At 50.4% G+C, this 19965-nt stretch overlaps 1 protein-coding gene across 6 annotated transcripts in view; it reads left to right on the forward strand.

Moving 5' to 3' along the window:
* The window catches only part of atp8a1 (ATPase phospholipid transporting 8A1), a 50995-nt gene that overhangs the window by 9027 nt on the left and 22003 nt on the right, over positions 1–19965 (forward strand). For 2 of the 6 annotated variants that reach the window (XR_003743011.1, XM_028960078.1), the window contains exons 3-24: positions 1292–1391; positions 3352–3450; positions 4747–4792; positions 5510–5550; positions 7033–7106; positions 7814–7883; positions 7969–8096; positions 8444–8555; positions 8645–8810; positions 9721–9726; positions 11312–11439; positions 11916–11993; positions 12535–12623; positions 14768–14812; positions 16149–16242; positions 17472–17577; positions 17856–17938; positions 18050–18099; positions 18185–18254; positions 18523–18607; positions 18893–19032; positions 19754–19892. Coding sequence is in view for 5 of the 6 variants with exons in the window: in XM_028960078.1 (XP_028815911.1) it covers positions 1292–1391; positions 3352–3450; positions 4747–4792; positions 5510–5550; positions 7033–7106; positions 7814–7883; positions 7969–8096; positions 8444–8555; positions 8645–8810; positions 9721–9726; positions 11312–11439; positions 11916–11993; positions 12535–12623; positions 14768–14812; positions 16149–16242; positions 17472–17577; positions 17856–17938; positions 18050–18099; positions 18185–18254; positions 18523–18607; positions 18893–19032; positions 19754–19892 (1949 nt within the window). In the remaining variant the exon portion in view is untranslated. Of the gene's footprint in view, positions 1–1291; positions 1392–3351; positions 3451–4746; positions 4793–5509; positions 5551–6265; positions 6340–7032; positions 7107–7813; positions 7884–7968; positions 8097–8443; positions 8556–8644; positions 8811–9720; positions 9727–11311; positions 11440–11915; positions 11994–12534; positions 12624–14767; positions 14813–16148; positions 16243–17471; positions 17578–17855; positions 17939–18049; positions 18100–18184; positions 18255–18522; positions 18608–18892; positions 19033–19753; positions 19893–19965 lie in introns of all 6 variants that reach the window. The other 4 variants (XM_028960079.1, XM_028960082.1, XM_028960083.1 and 1 more) reach the window with 4 other exon arrangements.

The following is a 19965-nucleotide window of genomic DNA, read 5'->3' on the forward strand; positions in this document are numbered from 1 at the left end:
GACCCTCTTCCTATTGAAAAAACAAAAGTTGGCTCCAAGATGGCCGACTTCAAAATGGCCACTATGGTCACCACCCATCTTGAAAAGTTTGCCCCCTCACGTATACTATAATATCACCAACATTCCCATTTTATTAAGGTGGATCCATATAAATGGCCCACCCTGTAGAAGGGTAGACGGTACGTGTCCACATCATGGTAGGAAGCAGCAGGCCAGTCAGCCCAGATCGGGAGGATATGAACGTGCCTGGGAGGGGCGGGGCGGGGCAGGGCGGGGCACGTTGGCGTCCGTGGAATAAACGCTTTGGCCGGCCGGGCCAGGACCTGCGTCGGCGTGTGTGGGTTCGCGATGTACAACCGCCGGGCGAGGGAGCGGATGTGAGGGGCGGTCCTTTAATCAGCGTTGCCCCGGCAACAGCTCCGAGGCCCAGGCTGTAAGGGAAGCGTGCGGAAGCGAAGCGTCTGGCTCCCTCCATGCCGCTTCGTCGGGGCGGGTCGCCGACGCCCTGCCAGAAGCGTGCAGGCGGCGCAGCCCGCAGGACGAGACGTCCCGCGGCGTCTCTGCCGCGGCAACGTTCCGCCTCGTTGTCATCATAATGACTGTCACGCTTCTGCTGCGGGGGCGAGTAAGCACTTCCTCGCGCCGTAGATTAGGACGTGGCTCTCGAGCCGGGAGCGGCCGGGCTGCCCGGATCCTAATGTGACCAGTAAATCAGGGCGAGGAGAGCGAGATGAGGGCGGGCGGGGAGAGAGAGAGAGAGAGAGAGAGAGAGAGAGAGAGAGCATAACTCTTTACGGCCCCCGGCCAGATCTCCAGGCCTCACTAATAGTGCTTTATGGACGTTAGGTCTCTTCTGGCCCACGGCCGACCAGCGCTGGTATCCAACTGGTATCGAGGAGACACCTTACGAAAGTGGACTTTCATCCATCGTTTTTTCTACGTCTATTGGGACTGGATACGAGGAGACACATTTACATTTACAGCATTTTCCAGACGCCCTTATCCAGAGTGACAGTCCCCCCCTGGAGACACTCAGGGTTAAGTGTCCTGCTCAGGGACACGATGGTAGTAAGTGGGGTTTGAACCTGGGACTTCTGGTTCATAGGCGAGTGTTTTGCCCACTAGGCTACTACCACCCCAATACCTTACGACCAGCGTTTAAAAAGTAGACTTTCGTCCATCGTTTCCTGTAGAAGTGTATTTCTACGTCACAGTATATTAATAAATAATAAAAGTAAAGCGTTTCAACAGTGACGTACATCTTTCTTTTTCTCCGTCTCTCCCCCTGCAGCACTGCGAAGTACAACCTGCTCACGTTTCTGCCGCGCTTCCTCTACTCTCAGTTCCGGAGAGCGGCCAACTCCTTCTTCCTCTTCATCGCCCTGCTGCAGGTGAGGGTCCAGAGGCAGCCTGCAGGGAATCATGCCGTATCACATGTTCCTCAATGCAGCGACCACGCGGGTGCAAATGCTGCGCCAGCATTCACAGGCGATCACAACATACATTTCTTGTAATTCATGGTCAACAGAAAAATGTAGTAAGAGCATTCAGTGCTGGAATGGCACTCGCAAATCTGTACTCTATAACCTTGGGTTTACAGAACAGTAAAAGATCCGAATTACATTCAGCCAATCACAAGATATTCTGTAGTTTGCACATCACGAAGGTGACATTATTCATTAAATGTAGATAACAGCTATAAAAATGGAGGGTCTATCCAGGATTACAGAGCCGGAGTACCATCCTGCTCACTAATGCAGCGCCGTGGGGCGAAGCGCCGGCGAGATGGACCACGTGCCAACCGGCAAACGAGTAAAACGTACGGTTACTCATTAAATATCTTCATAGTCAAAGAAGCTTCTTGGCGTGACTGAAAAGAGACAATACGTACACTGTGGTCATGTGACAATAACCATAATGACAGAAATCTTGTAAAATTGTTGACTAATAAAAATGAAGCCGAATGTGGTTTGCCAGATGAAACGAGACGGGTTATAATAATAGTTATTATTATGCAGCGTTTCTGTTTCCCGCCGCTCAGGTGACGTCACTTCCTCTACGCGTTCGCTGCATTAATCAGATCTCATTCATGGCTGGGAAAAAAATTCCGAAGTGACTTTCTTTACAACAAAGTGGGAAAGAAAACGGAATGCGTGGTCAAAGTATAATATAATAATGAGATAAAACAAGGTTATCTCTGAAATGCCTAAAAGAAATGTTGTCAGGAAAATTCTGACTGAAATGAGTCTGGACGTGACTAATAAAGTGACTAATTAAAATGACAACTATACGGTATATAACTTTATCTGTAGCCTCTGACACATGCAGGACAAATGAGGACGTTCTGGAACTGGTGGGACGCGGTGGACAGGGAGGGGCTTCTTACTAGTGACCTTGACCAGCGGTGCTCCGAGGAGCAGGTGGTCTGAATCTTCATGACAGTGTGGTGTCCTTGTGGTGAGCAGCTTGATGGGTGGAGGGGTGGAACGGGCGTGGCCGGTCCTCCTGTGGCTATAGGCGTGAGGGACATTCCATTTATTCTGCTGAGCTTTGAGACATATATGATAGCGGCCTGTGATTGTAGGGTCCTGCACGATTTTTTTTAGCATTTATTTAAAAAAATCTGATTGTATAAAATTGGATACAAATTCAGATTTATGCCTTAAATTGATAAGATGTTTTTATACACATTTGACTTCCATTAATGTTCTTATTCAACGAACAATGAAGCATTTACTTTAGAAATGTGAAACCATCACTACAGACTGCATACATTGCAGGATCAATTCATCAAAAATCAATATCGCAATGCAGTCATTTTTAATATCGCGCAGCATGCTCCACCCGATGCAGATTTTAGTTTTGTCGCTGCAGTCGGGTTTGGAGAAGTCTACAGAGCCATCACAGTGATGGATTTACTTTGGCCGGTCTTGGCTGCGGCGGAACCTGGTTTATTGATGAGAGTGTTCGTACTGACACTTGTATTTATGCACAAAGGCTCACTTGGTCCCGATGAAGGTCCAGGCTCCTCCATAGATGCAAATCGGTGAAATTGTGAGGGTGCAGCACCTCCGCGGCGCTCCCACGATCGGTTTGAGGAGTGATGTCCCCCACGTGGGTGTCCTGCAGGGAGCGAGATGAGTTGTCTCAGCTCTCCCCTCCCTGGGGAGCCGTGTGGGGAGAGGGACGCGGGCCGTCCAGGTGCCAGAGGTTAACATATGGACTTGGCTGTGTGTGTGGGTTGTCCCGTGAATGTCACGTCCTTGTCCCTGCCAGTTACGCGCTGGGTAACTGTGTGGCGTCCTCCCTCCCGTTCCTGCTCTCACTTAATCACTTTTGACGCCCTACCAGCAAATTCCGGATGTTTCTCCCACGGGACGTTGGACCACGCTGGTTCCCCTGCTCTTCATCCTGGTTGTGGCAGCAGTCAAAGAAATCATCGAGGACCTGGTAAGTCACCTGACCGTTTACGACAAGAACGGGACTTTTTTTTTTTTTTTTTTTATGACACACCATTGACTGGTATTAACGTTTCATAGACGCATAATAAAAAACGACATACCAAGCTTGAGGGCACCTTATCACGAGACACGTTGGCATTAAAACCCCTGGATCAGGTTATTTTTAGTCTGTAGGTTAGCGGGTGGGGAAGGTGAAGACTACGAGAAGACGAAAATCTCGTCCGTGCCTGAGGTGGAGCCCGCCATCGCGGCGTATCCAGGCGCCGCGAGACCCGCCAGTGATGCTTAATTGTGCCCCGGGGAAGGCTGGCGTACCGGGACTCAATGAAACTTTCATTTGTCCCACGGGCGCATGGTGTCTTCTACATTCGAGATTCTTTTAAAACTGTGTTACGTATACCGTAATTTCTCCGTATTACCGTGTTTCCACTGCGGCTGTTAAATGTCATCACATGAACTTTTATGAAATATGGAACATTCTGAACATTACTAAACAAGCATCTTCAGTTTAATAAGACTATTTACTTTACTATTTATTCTCAATAAATGTATTGAGAGCATAGACAATTGCTGCTATTGTCTACTAATAAGGAAAATATGGAATAGTGGTAAAATATGGCCAGTTTGGCTAGTCTGGAATGACTCTGTCGATATGGCGTAGGTAGCCGAGCTGAGGCCGGGGCGCGTGGTCGGCTGGTCTCGTGAGAGCAGGTGTGCGGTGTTGAAGGTCGCGAGGTCATCGCGGTGTCACGTTCTCGCTCTAATGAGATGCGTGCATTCTCTGCTGCTTAGACGTTGTTCTGATTATACATCCCACATTCGTATTTTCATGTCGGTTATGCTGATATGATGTAAAGAGACTACTGTAATATATGTGTAAATGCAAGTAATATTTGTATTAGTCTTCAAGCTGTTTTACTAAAGATTGTGTGTCGTTATCGATGCAACCTTAGAAATGCCTCTGTAGGTAGTACTTTTTAAATATAACATTGCAGTGCCTGTAAATACTGTCTTTAAAGGTTATTTAATGTGTAAACAATGACTTTCTAGCAATATGTGTTGTTGCGTGGTCCTCATGAAGCCGTCTGAGTTTTTAAAACATGTATTTACACGACTACAGTTCTGGGAAGTGGGCGGTACAGGCGGTTATCACCCCACAGTCCTCACCAAGCAGCAACACTCCCAACTGATTATTTGGCCCATGTTTTTGTTAGCATGCTTTTTTCCCAGCATGCACTGCGATGTCTACATTGTGCACTGTATTATCTCCTCTCCTGTTTTTCAGAAACGCCACAATGCTGACAGTGTGGTTAACAAGAAAGAAACACAAGGTGGGTATCTGCACGTTCCTCAAGTTCTGTTCCTCACTCAGAACATTTGGCCCTTGTTTGTATGGTTGAGTTGCATCAATTTTTTCCAACTTCCATCTGATTCTGAATTTTTATTAGGCTTTGAATTTCAATTGCAATTTTTTTTTGTATTGAACAAATGATTCTCAATATTTTTCCTCTGATATTTGCCGCTAAATAATTTACCCATTTTTTCAATACCACTGAGTCCACAGTAAAAAAAGTGATTGGCTGGAGGCGAGGTGATTGCAGGATGATCTCACTGGATTTTTTGGAGTGAAATTTCTCACCCTGAATTCCACGAGTTGAATTTGGCCACGCTGAATAAAATCACATGACAATTTGGTGCTTGAATCTTTCACTGTGAATGTACTGGCATTGAAAAATACACACTGAATTTATTTACAGCTAAATTGTAATTCAGAAACATTGGGTCAATATGAAAAAAAAATTAGATTAAATTTGAAAACCGGATGGAGCAGGTTTTAACACAGAAGACTGTGGGCAAGGCGGTGATGTAACTCCCCTCACTGTACGCAACACCACTGCGGTTGCGTCTTTGTCGTCCTGTATGGCGGCGAATCCAAGGCGCCCGCATCCACGTTGCACCGCTAGAGAAACAGTCTCACAATAACACTGCCTTTGTCATCGATTCCTTCGGCTTTCTCCTCGCCCCTCCCCCATTCCCGTCTTCTGCAGTGCTGAGAAATGGTGCCTGGGAGATCGTGCACTGGGAGAAGGTAAGGCAGCGAGTGCAGAACAATCCGAGGTTCTATACGCACACAGAGACACACACACACAGGGACGAGTGTGGGTGGGGCGCTGCCTAGTAATAAAACTACATGCTAATTATGTGGGTAGCGGGAAACCCCTTTTACAGATTAGCAGTGTGAACCTTCACTTGTCTTGCGATTCGGTTACGATGATCGGTGCATCGCGATTTCTGCACTATTTTCAGCGTTTAAGGCCTTGTTCACGTGGACTTCTGAACCAGGCTTCTTTTTTTTTTTAGCGTTTGTGTTATCAGGGGATTAATGCCGGAGGTTCAGCCATAGCGTTCAGTCAGCGGCAAATAAATGCTGCACGGAACACTGAGATCCCAACAAACGTTAAACAGCGACAAGCAAACACCAAACGCAGCTATAAAGCGCCAACGCCAACGGTGATCGTTTTGGACGTCCATGTGGACAAGGCCGAACTGCTACGCCTTCTTTTTGACCAGAATTTTTATGCCGCCGCCACAAAATTATCAAGCAGCGTCATTATGTTTTGAAATGAATGTCCGAAATTAGATTTTTATTAGCTGAACAACGCAGAGATTGTGTGGACGTAAAAAGTTGGCGGAGAGTTAATGGTCTTGCATTAACACACGAGGACGTTTTCAGGAGCCAGACGCGCCAGTAACTCTCCAGTCAACCGCGAAATGGTGAACGGTAACCAGTTTTTCTCTTGCAGGTGGCAGTGGGAGAAATAGTTAAAATAAATGGCAAAGATTTCGTGCCGGCAGACGCCATACTGCTGTCGTCCAGGTAGACGGATCACCCAGAGGAAAGCGGCCCGTGTCCCGTCCACCTCCCTCGCCGTCCCGGCAACGAAGTGCTGCTTCACGAATCTGAAAAGTTGCAGAAGCTAATGCATGATGGGAATCAGCACTTCCTGCAGAGGACGCGCAGTTTCGTTAGATAGTATTTGTCAGGAACATCCGTGTTCCGTGCCTCTCCTCTCACTTCCAAAATCCATTTCCTGATCAGGTTGGAACCTGCTGAGAACCTCCCTTCACTGTTGTGTTCTGCTGAGAGCGGATTATTATTTAGATAATATGGGCCAGTGGTGGCCTCGCGGGTAAGGAAGCGGCCCCGTAATCGGAAGGTCCCCCACACACTGCTCCCACTGCTCACCAAGGGTGACGGTCAAATGCAGAGGACACGTTTCACCGTGTCACCGTGTGCTGTGCTGCAGTGTTTCACTTCACTTTCACTAAAGATTATTAATAATGATCATTTTAATATGATCTGAGGTACCCAACCCAAGGCAAATGGCTTTTGAAATTGAAAGACCAACAGTTCTGTTCTAGGTTTGACACTGTCTCTCTCCTTGTCTGGGTTTCTGGTGTTGCTTCTCCTCTCCTCTTCATCCTCACCCATCATCTCTCTCTGCGCGCGATCAACTCCGCCTCGACCCTCTGTCTCACCCCGCACTGGTGCATCGTGGGTAACGTAAAGGTGGCAGTAGGCGAGGTAGTGAAGGCCGCCAACGGCGATCACCTCCCGGCCGACCTCGTCATTCTGTCCTCCAGGTCAGGAAAGGCCCTGCAGTGCATGTGGGGGGGGGGGGGTCACCGTAGCCAGACATGTTGAGAAGACTGTGGACACCGCATGGCTTCCGCGTCCCTCAGACACGACTGTGGCCGTCCTCGGCCGTACAGCACGTGTTAATGTGTTGGCTGGTCCCTTCATCCCGGCTAATTCTGAAGGGCGGAGTATACGTGAAAATTGACGTTTGTGGTAAATGTTGGGACTGACGTGTTCTGTGCCATTTCCACACGTCCCCCATCCCATATATACACGATTTAATCCAATCTGCATAGCCAGAGTCCCAAAGGCCGTTCTGTGTTGCATGTGTCTGTTTTTACTCGGGAGGACAACTGGTTGCAGAACTTGCACACAAAGATACATTTAATAGTTTAATTTATCTTAAAATTACGCAACGGAACACTATATTATCGTGCATCGTCACATAACATGAAATTTGCATGTGTGGTGGTCTCACCAAAATCTCATATCCTGATCATGGTTAAAACCACACCATGGTGGTACGCGGCCCGTAATGTCTGTTGTGTAGTCTTTGATTGTAAAGAACTGCAAGTTGTCGTCTTCTTCTTTTAGTTTCTGCTACTTGTCATCGATGTCCAAGCTCTCTGCATAATTGTTGCATGACATAATTACAGTAATAATACTACTTGTATACATCTAGTAAAAACAGTTTTTTTTTTTTCCCACCCAGTGAACCACAAGGCATGTGTTACATAGAGACTTCAAACCTGGATGGAGAAACCAACCTCAAAATCCGGCAGGTGGGCCTTCACGGGTGCCACGATCACTGCATTTGGCACATGTTCGGTTTGTGTTGGTTATTCGCACGTTCCTTTGCCGTCGCAGGGGCTGCAGATAACTTCAGAAATGAAGGACATCGACAGCCTGATGCGCCTCTCCGGCCGGATGGAGTGCGAGAGTCCCAACAGGCACCTGTACGAGTTCGTGGGCAACATCCGGCTCGACGGACACAGGTCGGAATTCTCGCTGCTCCCCCACACTCTGCAAACATCTCTTCTCGTCGCGTCCGGCTTAGAGTTTCTCCAAGGGCGCGAAGAGACACAACAAAGAATGTGATGAATTCCTTTGCTAATATCATCACTTTATCATTGTTCCTTCAAAACAAAGGCCTCCGTTGTAGTGCTCGTGTGAGACTCCATGCGCTTCTCCTCAATTTGCACTCGTTTGATACACAATGGCGTGTCTGTATTTATCTCGTATCTTCTCACACATTCTTCTCTGCTTTTAAATGCGTATTTGTACATGTATTCCTAACACACACTGGTACGTAAAGTACAAAAATAACTCGCCTTCTGTGCAGTACGGTTCCTCTGGGCCCGGATCAGATTCTGTTGCGGGGGGCCCAGTTGAGGAACACCCAGTGGGTGCACGGCGTTGTGGTCTACACGGGTCACGACACCAAGCTCATGCAGGTGAAACGACCACTTCTGAGATGCGTGGCCCTCTGCGGCGCTCCTCCTTCATTTTCTCTGATGTTCGTTCATATTCCTGCTTCCCTCAGAACTCCACCAGGCCGCCGCTGAAGCTCTCCAACGTGGAGCGCATCACCAACTTCCAGATCCTGGTCCTGTTCGGCTGCCTCCTCGCCATCTCTCTGGTCTGCTCCGTAGGCCAAACCATCTGGAAGTACCAGTATGGCAATGACGCCTGGTACATGGACCTCAACTGTAAGAGCCTTCAGCCGGCGCGGCAGACGCTTCCCGTTTCTCCGTGCTTCCTGTTTACCTCCGTGAACGTGTGTCCGTGGCGTTCCCTCGTGTAACACGTGTGCACTGCTTCAATTATAATAATACACACCCTGACATGCTGAATTGGGGCTGCGCGGTATGAACGGTGTAAACGGTATGCGATATAAATTTGGCCAACCGGAGAGGGGTTTGATTATGCCGGCCTACCGCAGAAATAGCCGCCCCTCTCCTCACCTGCTCGAAAACCACGCCCACTTGCAGTGCGGGCCATTCATTTTGGCCGAGAGCGCAAGGCTTTAAATCTCCAGTCTAAAGGTCTTAAAAGTGCTGCAGACCCAATAAATAAAATGGAACGGGCCTTCAGTCTGCCAGTAAACCGCCGGTCGCTGCTCACCTCCCGGCCTGCTAAGTGCGGGCAAGCGGCACAGATCGGGTACTAACAGTGCGCAGATGGAAATAAGGCCTGTTTGGTGCAAAAAAAAAACAAGAAAAATCATTATTATTTTGGACTCCTGGAGGGGCCGCATGGTAAAATATGAACAAGCATAGTGTGTTTGATAATATAGTCAGAAAATATTTATACTGTACAAATACTGGTATTTCACTAGTCCCCTTTCAGTAGAATTGGCCAGATATTGATTTATATGCTGATGTATCTGTAAAACGTTTACTGCTTCAGCGCCTTCCATTTAAATTTACTCAGCGAATTATACACCGCAGTATATACGTGGTTCATTTATATCGCAATGTGAATTTTTATGCCGTATCGCACAGCCCTATGCTGAACGTATGAAATGGTTGAATATCAACGCTGCTGTCAGGTTTTTTTTGCGTTACGTTCTAACTTTGTGTTTGACTCTTTTGTTTTTCTTTGTTGTTGTTTTAACAGCTCCAGGTAACAACCATTTAAAAGCCTTGGCCGCCCGCGAATGATCCTTCCTTACTAATCCTCTAACAGAAGCTAAAAGCAAAATGACGCCCTAAAATGGTAGCCCTACTTTGTTTGCCAAGGACCACGCACAGCAGGGATCCAAGGCTTCGTTGTTTGGTTTAACCCCGTCCCGTCCTGTCCTGTCCTGTCCCTTCACCCTTCCCCTTCAGACCCTGTGTAGTGCCTGGTCCCCTCCTCCTGTCTCCCCCCCCCCCCCCCCCATCCCAGGGACTCGCCAACCACTGTGCAGGCCCGGGCTTCAGATCCGCAGCGCCTCCTCGCCGGCACGGGTGGCGCCTCGGGGCCCGCCGGGGACATTTTCTACATGGCGCCGTTCGAGGGCGGGGCTGCGCGTTCTGAACGCCTCGTGCAGACTGATTGGCGGGTCGCCGCCTCCATTACTCTGTATTTAAATAGGATGTTTGTGTCAGAGCAGATTCCGGCCTGTTTTGTGACCTCCGCTGCTAAAAGCCGCCATTGTTGCAGAAGGACATCAGGACCCTCTTCTGAAGAGGCGGCGGCGGAGGCATAAACCAGGTTCTCCCCGATTTCCCTTCTGGAGGAGCGAGACTCGGCCTGATGCTGGAATTCCCCTCCCCCAGGCTGTATGTAAAAGAGAGCGATGGCACGTTGTCCCGGTCCCAGGTTCAAACCCCCGGGGGACGCCGATCATCTGAATGTCAGTAACTGGTTATTAGTAGAAGAAGATGTTTGTTGATGTGCTTTCACCACCACCACCACACAATCGTTCCTCCTTCTACTGCTACCTGCTCCAGATACATGTTAGGTCTGGAAATATAAACTTAAACGTGACGAGGCCACCGAAAATCCCGTAGTTGACTGGAGATTTTCAGGTATCGTGCCGTGTCACAGCTGTCGGCGAGATAAAGAGCTCTGCGGAGATGAATAATTCAGGAGAACGTGCCCGCTGTCCCGCGGCGAGGGACGCACCTGAACGCCTCTTTCTGCTGACCCCCTGCATAACGGAGAAGAAGTGCTGACCCGGCACCGTCTCCGCATTCGCCGCAGTCCGGTTTTTATACATAAAATGTCATCGCTCTCTTTTATTTAGAGAAAAGCAAAAATCCTCTTTGGTCTGGGATCGAGCTTCGGGCGGAGTCTCGCCAAAACAATAAGAATGATGATAATAATCTGACCGCCTTCCTTCCCTCCTCTGGGTTCTCTGAGGGGCTTCCATCCCGCAGCTGTCGGTTTGATTGGTTGGTTTTGGTGGGTGGGACGTGGGGGGGGCTGCTGCTGACCCCTCCAGTCGGAACCGAGGTAAAGCCCAACATTCCTTTCCGGTTTTTATTATGAAACGCGCTCCTCAGAGTCGTGATTGGAGAGCGTATAAATTCCCTGGTTGGAGGCTTGGTGCAGAGGTGGGCTGGAAGAGACGTGTTTGCACAACGTTGCTGCTGCGTTAGCTCTGCGTTGTGGAAATGATGCACTTTTGATGAAATGCGGTTTTCCTCTTTTTTTTTTTTTTTTTCATCTTTTCCTGCCGTTTCTTCTGCCTGTTGATTATTGCCTCTCCATCACTGTCCAGACGGGGGCGCGGCAAACTTCGGCCTTAACTTCCTCACCTTCATCATCCTCTTCAACAACCTCATTCCCATCAGCTTGCTGGTCACGTTGGAGGTCATCAAGTTCATTCAGGCCTTCTTCATCAACTGGGTGAGCTTGGAGCGTCGCCGTCTTGTTCCTCTCCTCTTGGCTTCCCAGTGTCCCTGTGATGAATAGTCCCTCCTACACGAAACCTCGGGACGGCCCCCGCTGCGAGTAATGAAAGTGGAGCCGTACCAGAATAACCCATTTGAAGATGATAAAATTGGATTTGGGGCAAAAGCCCTTCTGGCACCCAGACCGCTTTGAGTCTCTCAGAGGGATTTGGCTCTGGGTTTATTTATGGCAACAATGAATTTAGCAGATTTCACTTTTTTTTTTTTTTTTTTTTTTTTTTAGTTGAGGAAGCAGGCGTGATGCTGAGAGGAAGCACTTCTATGTATTTTTTTTTTAATAATACGCCTTAACATTTTCTTTTTTACTATGAATAAAATATCCATCCTTTTGAATTCCCTGCGGTTGGGCAGCATTATTACTTATTGTTGTAAAGACGAAACCCGCTGAACAGGTTGTCTTTTCTGCGACAGGATACAGACATGCTGTATGAAGCCACCAACACTCCTGCCATGGCACGTACCTCCAACCTCAACGAGGAGCTGGGCCAGGTAACAACAGAATGCCCCACTGGTTAATAAAGACGCTGAGCCGTGGCGACTGCAGGCGAGATCTGTCGTACTCGTAGTCATCAACACGCCAAAACAGCGGAGCTGCCACTTCCTGGTTCTCAATCTCGATCTCAGAGTACGGTTCCTCTTGGGGGCGGGGTCTCGATCTCAGAGCATGGTTCCTCTGGGGGGCGGGGTCTCGATCTCAGAGCATGGTTCCTCTGGGGGGCGGGGTCTCGATCTCAGAGTACGGTTCCTCTTGGGGGCGGGGTCTCGATCTCAGAGTACGGTTCCTCTGGGGGGCGGGGTCTCGATCTCAGAGTACGGTCCCTCGGGGGGGTGGGGTCTCGATCTCAGAGCATGGTTCCTCCTGGGGGCGGGATCTCGATCTCAGAGCACGGTTCCTCCTGGGGGCGGGGTCTCGATCTCGGGCAACATTACTTATGAATATGCATTGTGAAGCCACTTGTGTATTTGTGTAGTTGTGTAGTTGCTAACTGCCGTTTTCTTTTTTTCTTTGTGTGTGGTTTTCTGTGAAAAGGTGAAATACATCTTCTCAGACAAAACCGGGACCTTGACCTGCAACGTCATGCAGTTTAAGAAGTGCACCATCGCTGGGGTGGCCTACGGGTGAGTGTGTGTGTCTTGTGCACTTACCTCTGAAAGCTCGTGTGTATGTGTGAGTAGGTACATATTAATGTGCGTCTGTGTGTTCCTCATCTCCCGTCACCTTCATTAGCAGGCGAGAGCACATCTGGCACTGTTTGTCTCATCCCCAGCCTCCTCATTAGCAGCTGCATCAGTACCCCTGCACCCGCCTCTATAAATATCACTGTTCCACACACACACACACACACACACACACACACACACACACAGCTCGTTCTCACATTATTCTGCTGAAGGAAAGTTTCGCTGTCTTTTATTTAGCTACTTATTGACTGGAGAGATTGGTTTGTAATGCATGCATTTATAGCAAATCAAGCAAATCGAAGTCTGAATTTGTCGAATCGTTCCGCGTAGCGCGGTGCTGTCTGTCCTGCAGCTCAGACTCGCGCTCGCTCTTCGGTTTTATCTGCTGTCCGCCTAAATTCCACAGAATCGGCAGCAGATCTATAGATCCATGCTGATTTGGAAAGAATCTGAGTCAACTGCACTGGAGTCGTCCTGGTGTGTTACACACCCCTCGGTTCTTCTGATTTACAAGGTGAAGTTATCAACTGACGTACGCCCGCAATGTTCACCTACACGAGCATTTTACAATTAAGGGGTTTAATTATCTATTTATTTATATCTATCTGAGAGTTCATGCAAAATACATCAAACCCAAGTGTACGATGTACAATAAAAGATCGTATTTAACCCAAATTAACATACGGTATGTCTCTGTGGGCTTTGACAGATCGTCACCACCCCAAACTCCGGTGTAGATACAATACAACGCTGTCTACAGCATAGCCGTACGTCTATAAAAACAGACGCTTACATTTTCATTTCACATTAAGGTATGAGGAATTGCCTCTGTTAGATCGGGAGATGCTGCAGCTCCAGATCACTGTGTGTGTGTGTGTGTGTGTGTGTGTGTGTGTGTGTGTGTGTGCCCGTGCCCGGTCCTTCACTGTAATGTGTGTTTAATCAGAGACCGCCTGCGGCAGCCATGTAATCTCAGGGCGTTGACCTTTGTGTGTGTGTGTGTGTGAGAGAGAAATGAGAACGTGTGAATCATTGGGCCATAAGTGTTTGGTGTTGACAGGAGGGGGTTGATTCTCACTGACTAAAGCTCGATCAGAAGCGAGGTGTGGCCCTCTGGGTGACCAGGCCCATCATCTCTCCACCTGCTCCGTATTAACAGCCAGGCGGCCGCCGCGGTTCTTGTTTGGTTCTTTGTTCTGTTCCGCTGTTTTATGCTTTTATTTGACTGTACTGTGTGAGTTAACATGAAGGTAATTACACAGATATTAATATAACTGTTCGGAAATCCCATACGACGACTGTAATGAGTGACTGACTTGTTCATGATATTCATTCATCTAAATGGACCTGACATGGGTGTCCTGGGTCCTGCCCTTTAGAAACAAATGAGTTTCGGTGCCACTGGCATCTGTACGGAATAAAGGCTGCTTCAGATAAAAGGACCTTCGGCATGGAGTTGCTGCTGCCTTCTGATTGGTCAGTTCCTCAGTCGAACCTACAAGGAAACGGACCTGTCAAATCAGGAGCACGTGGAGGTTGTGCTCGCTCTGTGCCAGGCCCGGATCATCTGGAGGTTGAAACGGCTTTTCGTGCCGCTGTTAATTAAATACTCATTTTATGGGTCAACGTCCTCCCTTCATGGATTTGGGAATGAAGCCATAACATTCGTTTAAATCAACCGGGTTTAAGTTGGCTCGGTGCGTGTGGCCCTTTTTTAATGCACCCATCTCCTGGCTCTTGTTCCGTCTCGTACGCTATTCCCATGATCTCTGCACAGAACGTGACTTCTTCACGCATCTGGGCTTCTCCGGTCCTTCTCGGAGGCCGCGTAGAAAACGATCACCGGAACACCTGCCATTAACACCACGTTATCAGCAGACATTTTAATATTGATCTGAACGTCCTGGCGTACGTGAGCGCTCGGGTCGTCCCGGGCGGCCCGGTTTCTGGTCGCCCTGCTTTACCGTCCGCCATGCTGCTGTCTTTCCCGCTCGTCCCCCCCAAAACGAATGTCCCGGGGCTCCTCAGCAGGAGCCTTTCAGCCGCTAACCTTGTTCTCCCATGTAACCTTCGCCCAACAGTCACACTGCCGAGGCCGAGGAGGCTAGTGTTGCCGAGGACGACCGGTAAGGCCGCTGCCCGTCTCGCCTGTCTGTCTGTCTGTCTGTGTGTGTGTGTTGGGAGTTGGACGGTCGGCTGGACGTTGCTGCTGCGCTCTGTGCTTTTAAAAATGTATTTTTTTGTTTTTTACACGCATGTTGACGCACGCCGTAATTTATGCGAGTTTGTTAGGGGCCCCGGCTGTGTGGCCCCGGCTGTGTGGCGGCGTGCAGCTTCTGTAGTGAAGGCGCTTGCTCTGGACGTCACGCAGTATCGGCTGTCCGGCCGAGTGTCCCAAATTTCACACGAGGACCCAGGAGCTGTTATTGGGGGAAATGGGACGTTTCTTGTAAGCCCGTGAAGACCCCTGTTCTGCTCGTTCCCCTTGAGACGTTTACCGAACGCGATGCGGTCCAGAGTCCCCATCTTTACAGAGCAGCAGTAAACATGCTGGTCCCTTTTTTAAAAATCGAATTACTTTACCAGGTTTTTATTACATGAGATAAATTGCAGTTCCCCCTGGTCAGTCTTTCACCCCGCGTGGCCTATATATCAGTATCATTCACGCCCTTATCCAGAGCGACTTACAATCAGTAGTTACGGGGACAGTCCCCCCCTGGGGACACTCAGGGTTAAGTGTCCTGCTCAGGGACATGATGGTAGTAAGTGGGGTTTGAACCTGGGTCTTCTGGTTCGTAGGCGAGTGTGTTACCCACTAGGCCACTAACACCCTGTAGTTACAGGGACAGTCCCCCCTGGAGACACTCAGGGTTAAGTGTCTTGCTCAGGGACACGATGGTAGTAAGTGGGGTTTGAACCTGGGTCTTCTGGTTCGTAGGCGAGTGTGGTACCCGCTAGGCTACTACCCGCCCCGCCGTCCTCTTATTTTGAACGGTGTTGAAAGACACGGGTACGGTAGAAGAACGAGGGACGTGTGCATCTCGCTGGCCTGTTGCTGCACGGCCTGCTTCTGTCCAACCTGCTCACGTCGTGCGTGTCTGGCTCGGTAAAAGTTGAACATATCGTGCTGCACGTTGTAAATGCGTCTGGGCCGAATATGAAACACTCTGCGCTTGGGTTTGCTTCTCATTTCAGATGATTGATTTCCAGAAGCTCCCCACTAACATCTTGTTCAGTGTGGAGAAGCTGATCACGCTCATTATTGAACTCGGGTCCGTAACTGATTCGTTCCATAGATGCCAGGATGCTGCTGCCTGCAAAGTGTAAATTTGATATTGATGCAGATTTAAAAAAAACAGCAGCACGTCAAGATCTTTAATTAAACCGTCTCTTCGTGGGGACATGTGACTTGCAGAAAGAAGCAGCTGTGATTGTGTGTGAAACGTCCTCTCTGTTCTGCAGGCACAGCCCGCAGTCGCCGCCGCCGCCGGAGGAGGAGGACGAGGCCGCCGGCTTCACTGACCCCGGCCTGCTGGAGAATCTCCAGAACAACCACGTGAGTCCCCGTCCGTCTCCGCGGTCCCGTACAGACCGCCCCGCTCTGATGCTGATGCCTTCACGGAAGGTTCTGTGCTTTTCTGGTCCTGGTTTACTTCCCTCCATCTTGTCATGACCACGCTGCCATGTTGTGAGCGCCACGCCCGTCTGAATACGAAGATTTCCTGGAAAACTGCGGGGGGGGGACGCAGTCACTCAAACGCGGTCCTGTGAAGATGTCATTTCTAATCACGGCCTGTGGAGCAGCACATGCGCGCCTGGTGTCTGCATGGGTCAGCGGTGGACTAGCGGGGCCAGCGGGGGCCTAGCGGTTAAGGAAGTGGCCCCGTAATCGGAAGGTTGCCGGTTCGAATCCCGATCCGCCAAAGCACCGTCCCCACACGCTGCTCCCCGGGCGCCTGTCATGGCCGCCCACTGCTCACTCAGGGTGATGGGTTAAATGCAGAGGACACATTTCACTGTGTGCACCGTGTGCTGTGCTGCAGTGTAGATATTTATATGTAAATTAATACTGTCAGTACCGTTCCGGTGATGCACAGCCTGCATTGCGCACCAACATCACGAGCTGGATTGTTCCATGAATATTAAATAAAGGCAGACACACGTTTCCAGCATTTACCAGACGCCCCTATCCAGTAGTTACAGGGACAGTCCCCCCCCGGGGACACTCAGGGACAAGTGGGATTTGAACGGGCGGAAGCTGTATGGAATATTACAGAAGAGAGTTACGTTTTGCGGTGCAGCTCTGCAGGTTAATTGGTTGATTGGATTTTGGTCTGCGCGTCGGTGCGGTCCGGTGAAGAGGCGTCGGTACGAACCGCATGTGAAGCACGTGTCCACGTGTCTTCTGCTCGCCGTGACCCGGGGTGCCGACCAAAATAAAGCCGCCTGACGGGCTGCACGTATTGAGTCACGCTGGATGTTCTCGCACGACTGGGTCTCTCTGTGCCGGGCGCGGCGTCGCGGCTTTTAAAACCGAATTCTCGCGCCGCCCACGTCCCCAGCGCCGAGGCCTGATGGACATTACGCGTCTCCCTCCCTTCTAACGCCTGTCACATCTCATCAGGAGCCTCTGGAGGCCCCTGAGGGCCACCCGGGATCGCTCGCGCTTTACCCGTTTATTAAACGAGTGCCGCGTCTGCGGTGTCGGTTAGCGTTCAGAGTAAACCAGAACTTGACTGGAGACGTGTCCAGAACGATGGAAATGTGTCTCTCCTTTTCGTGCAGCCGACGGCGCCCGTCATCCTGGAGTTCATGACCATGATGGCCATCTGCCACACCGCCGTGCCGGAGCGCAGCGGGGACAGGATCGTCTACCAGGCCGCGTCGCCAGGTGACCTGCCGCCACACCAGCACTTTGGTTTTTACAGAAAGAGGCGGTAATAATTCGCGCCGGGCCGCGGGTTACTGGAAGATTCCGCCGGTGATCCGGCCTTTTGTCGTCCTGGTTTATTTAATTCCCCGCGGTCCACACCGGTCATAATTCACCATCTCATGTTCGCATTTCAATTTACAAGCAAAAAAGTAGCGGCCATAACCAACAGCCGCACATGAGTAGGCGTGGTTCAGGGTCCGGTGGGGTGATCTGGGACACGTTCTCCTCCTCCTCAGACGAGGGCGCGTTGGTGCGAGCGGCTCGGAACCTCGGCTTCGTGTTCTCCGGACGGACCCCGGACAGCGTCATCATGGAGTCGGTAAGGGACTCGAGATATCCCGCGCGGCTGTAACCGGTTAAGCTGATAATTGGGGACGTTTCCTGGTTTCTGGACCGCTCATCTGCTCTCGTTTTCGCGCGTGTCCACCAGCTCGGAGACGAGGAGAAGTACGAACTGCTGAACGTGTTGGAGTTCACCAGGTACGTTCCGTGTCCTTTCCTGCACTTGTCATCTGGACTACATTACAACTGATTTTGCGTTTTGTCTCGGTCCCCCCGTCTCCAGCTCCAGGAAGAGGATGTCCGTTATCATGAGGACGCCATCCGGCCGCATCCGCCTGTATTGCAAAGGAGCCGTGAGTGTCCCTCTCCATGGCAACCTTTACCCATCAGCCCGTCGCTCTGCCCACTTCCTTCATTCCCTTTCCCTACATAAATCACGTGATGCACATACGGCTCCACCGGTCCCCTCCGTACTAATGACCGGGGTCACACACTCGAACCCGGACAAGCGCGGGTCAAGGAAGTACCGCTGAAATACGACCCGCGTTCAAACAGTGTCGGTTTTCAGAGCTAACGTCGGCCACTTGTCCTGGTGAAACGTGTGCTCTCTCCTCCCCGCAGGATACGGTGATATACGAGCGCCTGGCGGAAAGCTCCCGGTACAAAGACATCACTCTGAAGCACTTGGAGCAGTTCGCCACCGAAGGTGATCCGGTCCTCCCAGTTTACTTAAAAACAGGACCGGCAGGACCGGCCTCTGCTGTGAGCGGTCCGCCCCCTACTGGCAGACGAGGGGATTCGGTTTTTACCAGAGACTCTGGCCGCTTTATTACAAACAAATTGCAAATGGTCTCCGCATGCATGTTAACGATAAGGTGGCAAGATGTCCCACGGTGCACTGCATTTTCACCCTTTATTCTGCGTCCCGCGCACTGATTTAGTGTCCTGTGTTTTCATTGGTTAATGGAGGCATTCTTTTGTCCCGGTGCAGGTCTGCGCACTCTGTGCTTTGCCGTGGCCGACATCAGCGAGGCGACGTACCAGCAGTGGCAGGAAGTGTTCCAGCGGGCGTCCACCTCGCTGCAGAACCGCGCCCTGAAGCTGGAGGAGAGCTATGAGCTCATAGAGAAGGTGAGGCGGTAAAAACCACGCGGTTCCATTGCCGTGTTCTGCAGGGCGTTTCCGAACGTCCCGAGGGGCTCCAGTAGTGGCCGGAGTCCTTATTAATGTCCTGTCAGAGATGCTGGCCTGAAGGAAAGCCCTCACTTCCTCTCATTTTCTCGGCCTCGTGTTTCACCGACCTGGGCTTCATGCTGAAGGCGTGATTAATGTGTGCCACGAGAGAGAGAGAGAGAGAGAGAGAGCATCAAATAACCAGGAAAAGCCAATCAGACTGATCCGAAGATGGCCTCTGGCGCTCATAAATCCCTCTGTAGTCTAGTACGTCGGCTCTTTAACTGCCGGTCCGGTGCGTTCCGCCGCCATCCACAAGGTGGCAGCGCTGCACTACGGACTGACAGTTTAAAGCGCGGGCGCGTGTGGCACGATGTTACGTAGCGCCTTCAGATTAGTCGGCACCGGCCTGGATACGGCTGTGATGGTGGAGGTGAGGGAAACCTGACCCGGGGTCAGTGCCGGGGTTCCTCCCCAGGGTCTCCCCTCCAGGCCAGACCACAGTGATGATCTGGGCTGGAGACGGGGGACTTCCTGCGGAAAAACACCAGTCCACACACACACACACACACGCACACACACACACACACGCACACACACACACACACACACACACACGCACACACACTGTAAACAGAGAATTAAAGTTCATTACGCTTCTCATCCTGTAAACCTGTAGAACCTGCAGCTGCTGGGCGCCACGGCGATCGAGGACAAACTGCAGGACAAGGTGCCAGAGACCATCGAGACGCTGATAAAGGCGGACATCAAAATCTGGATCCTGACCGGGGACAAACAGGAGACCGCCATTAACATTGGTGAGTAACTCCACCCCGACGGTAACCCGGTGCGGCCTCATCACTGGTGCTGGAAAATAACCGAATAAAAAAA

The sequence above is a fragment of the Denticeps clupeoides genome, chromosome 18, assembly GCF_900700375.1.
Source record: "Denticeps clupeoides chromosome 18, fDenClu1.1, whole genome shotgun sequence".
NCBI lineage: Eukaryota > Metazoa > Chordata > Actinopteri > Clupeiformes > Denticipitidae > Denticeps > Denticeps clupeoides.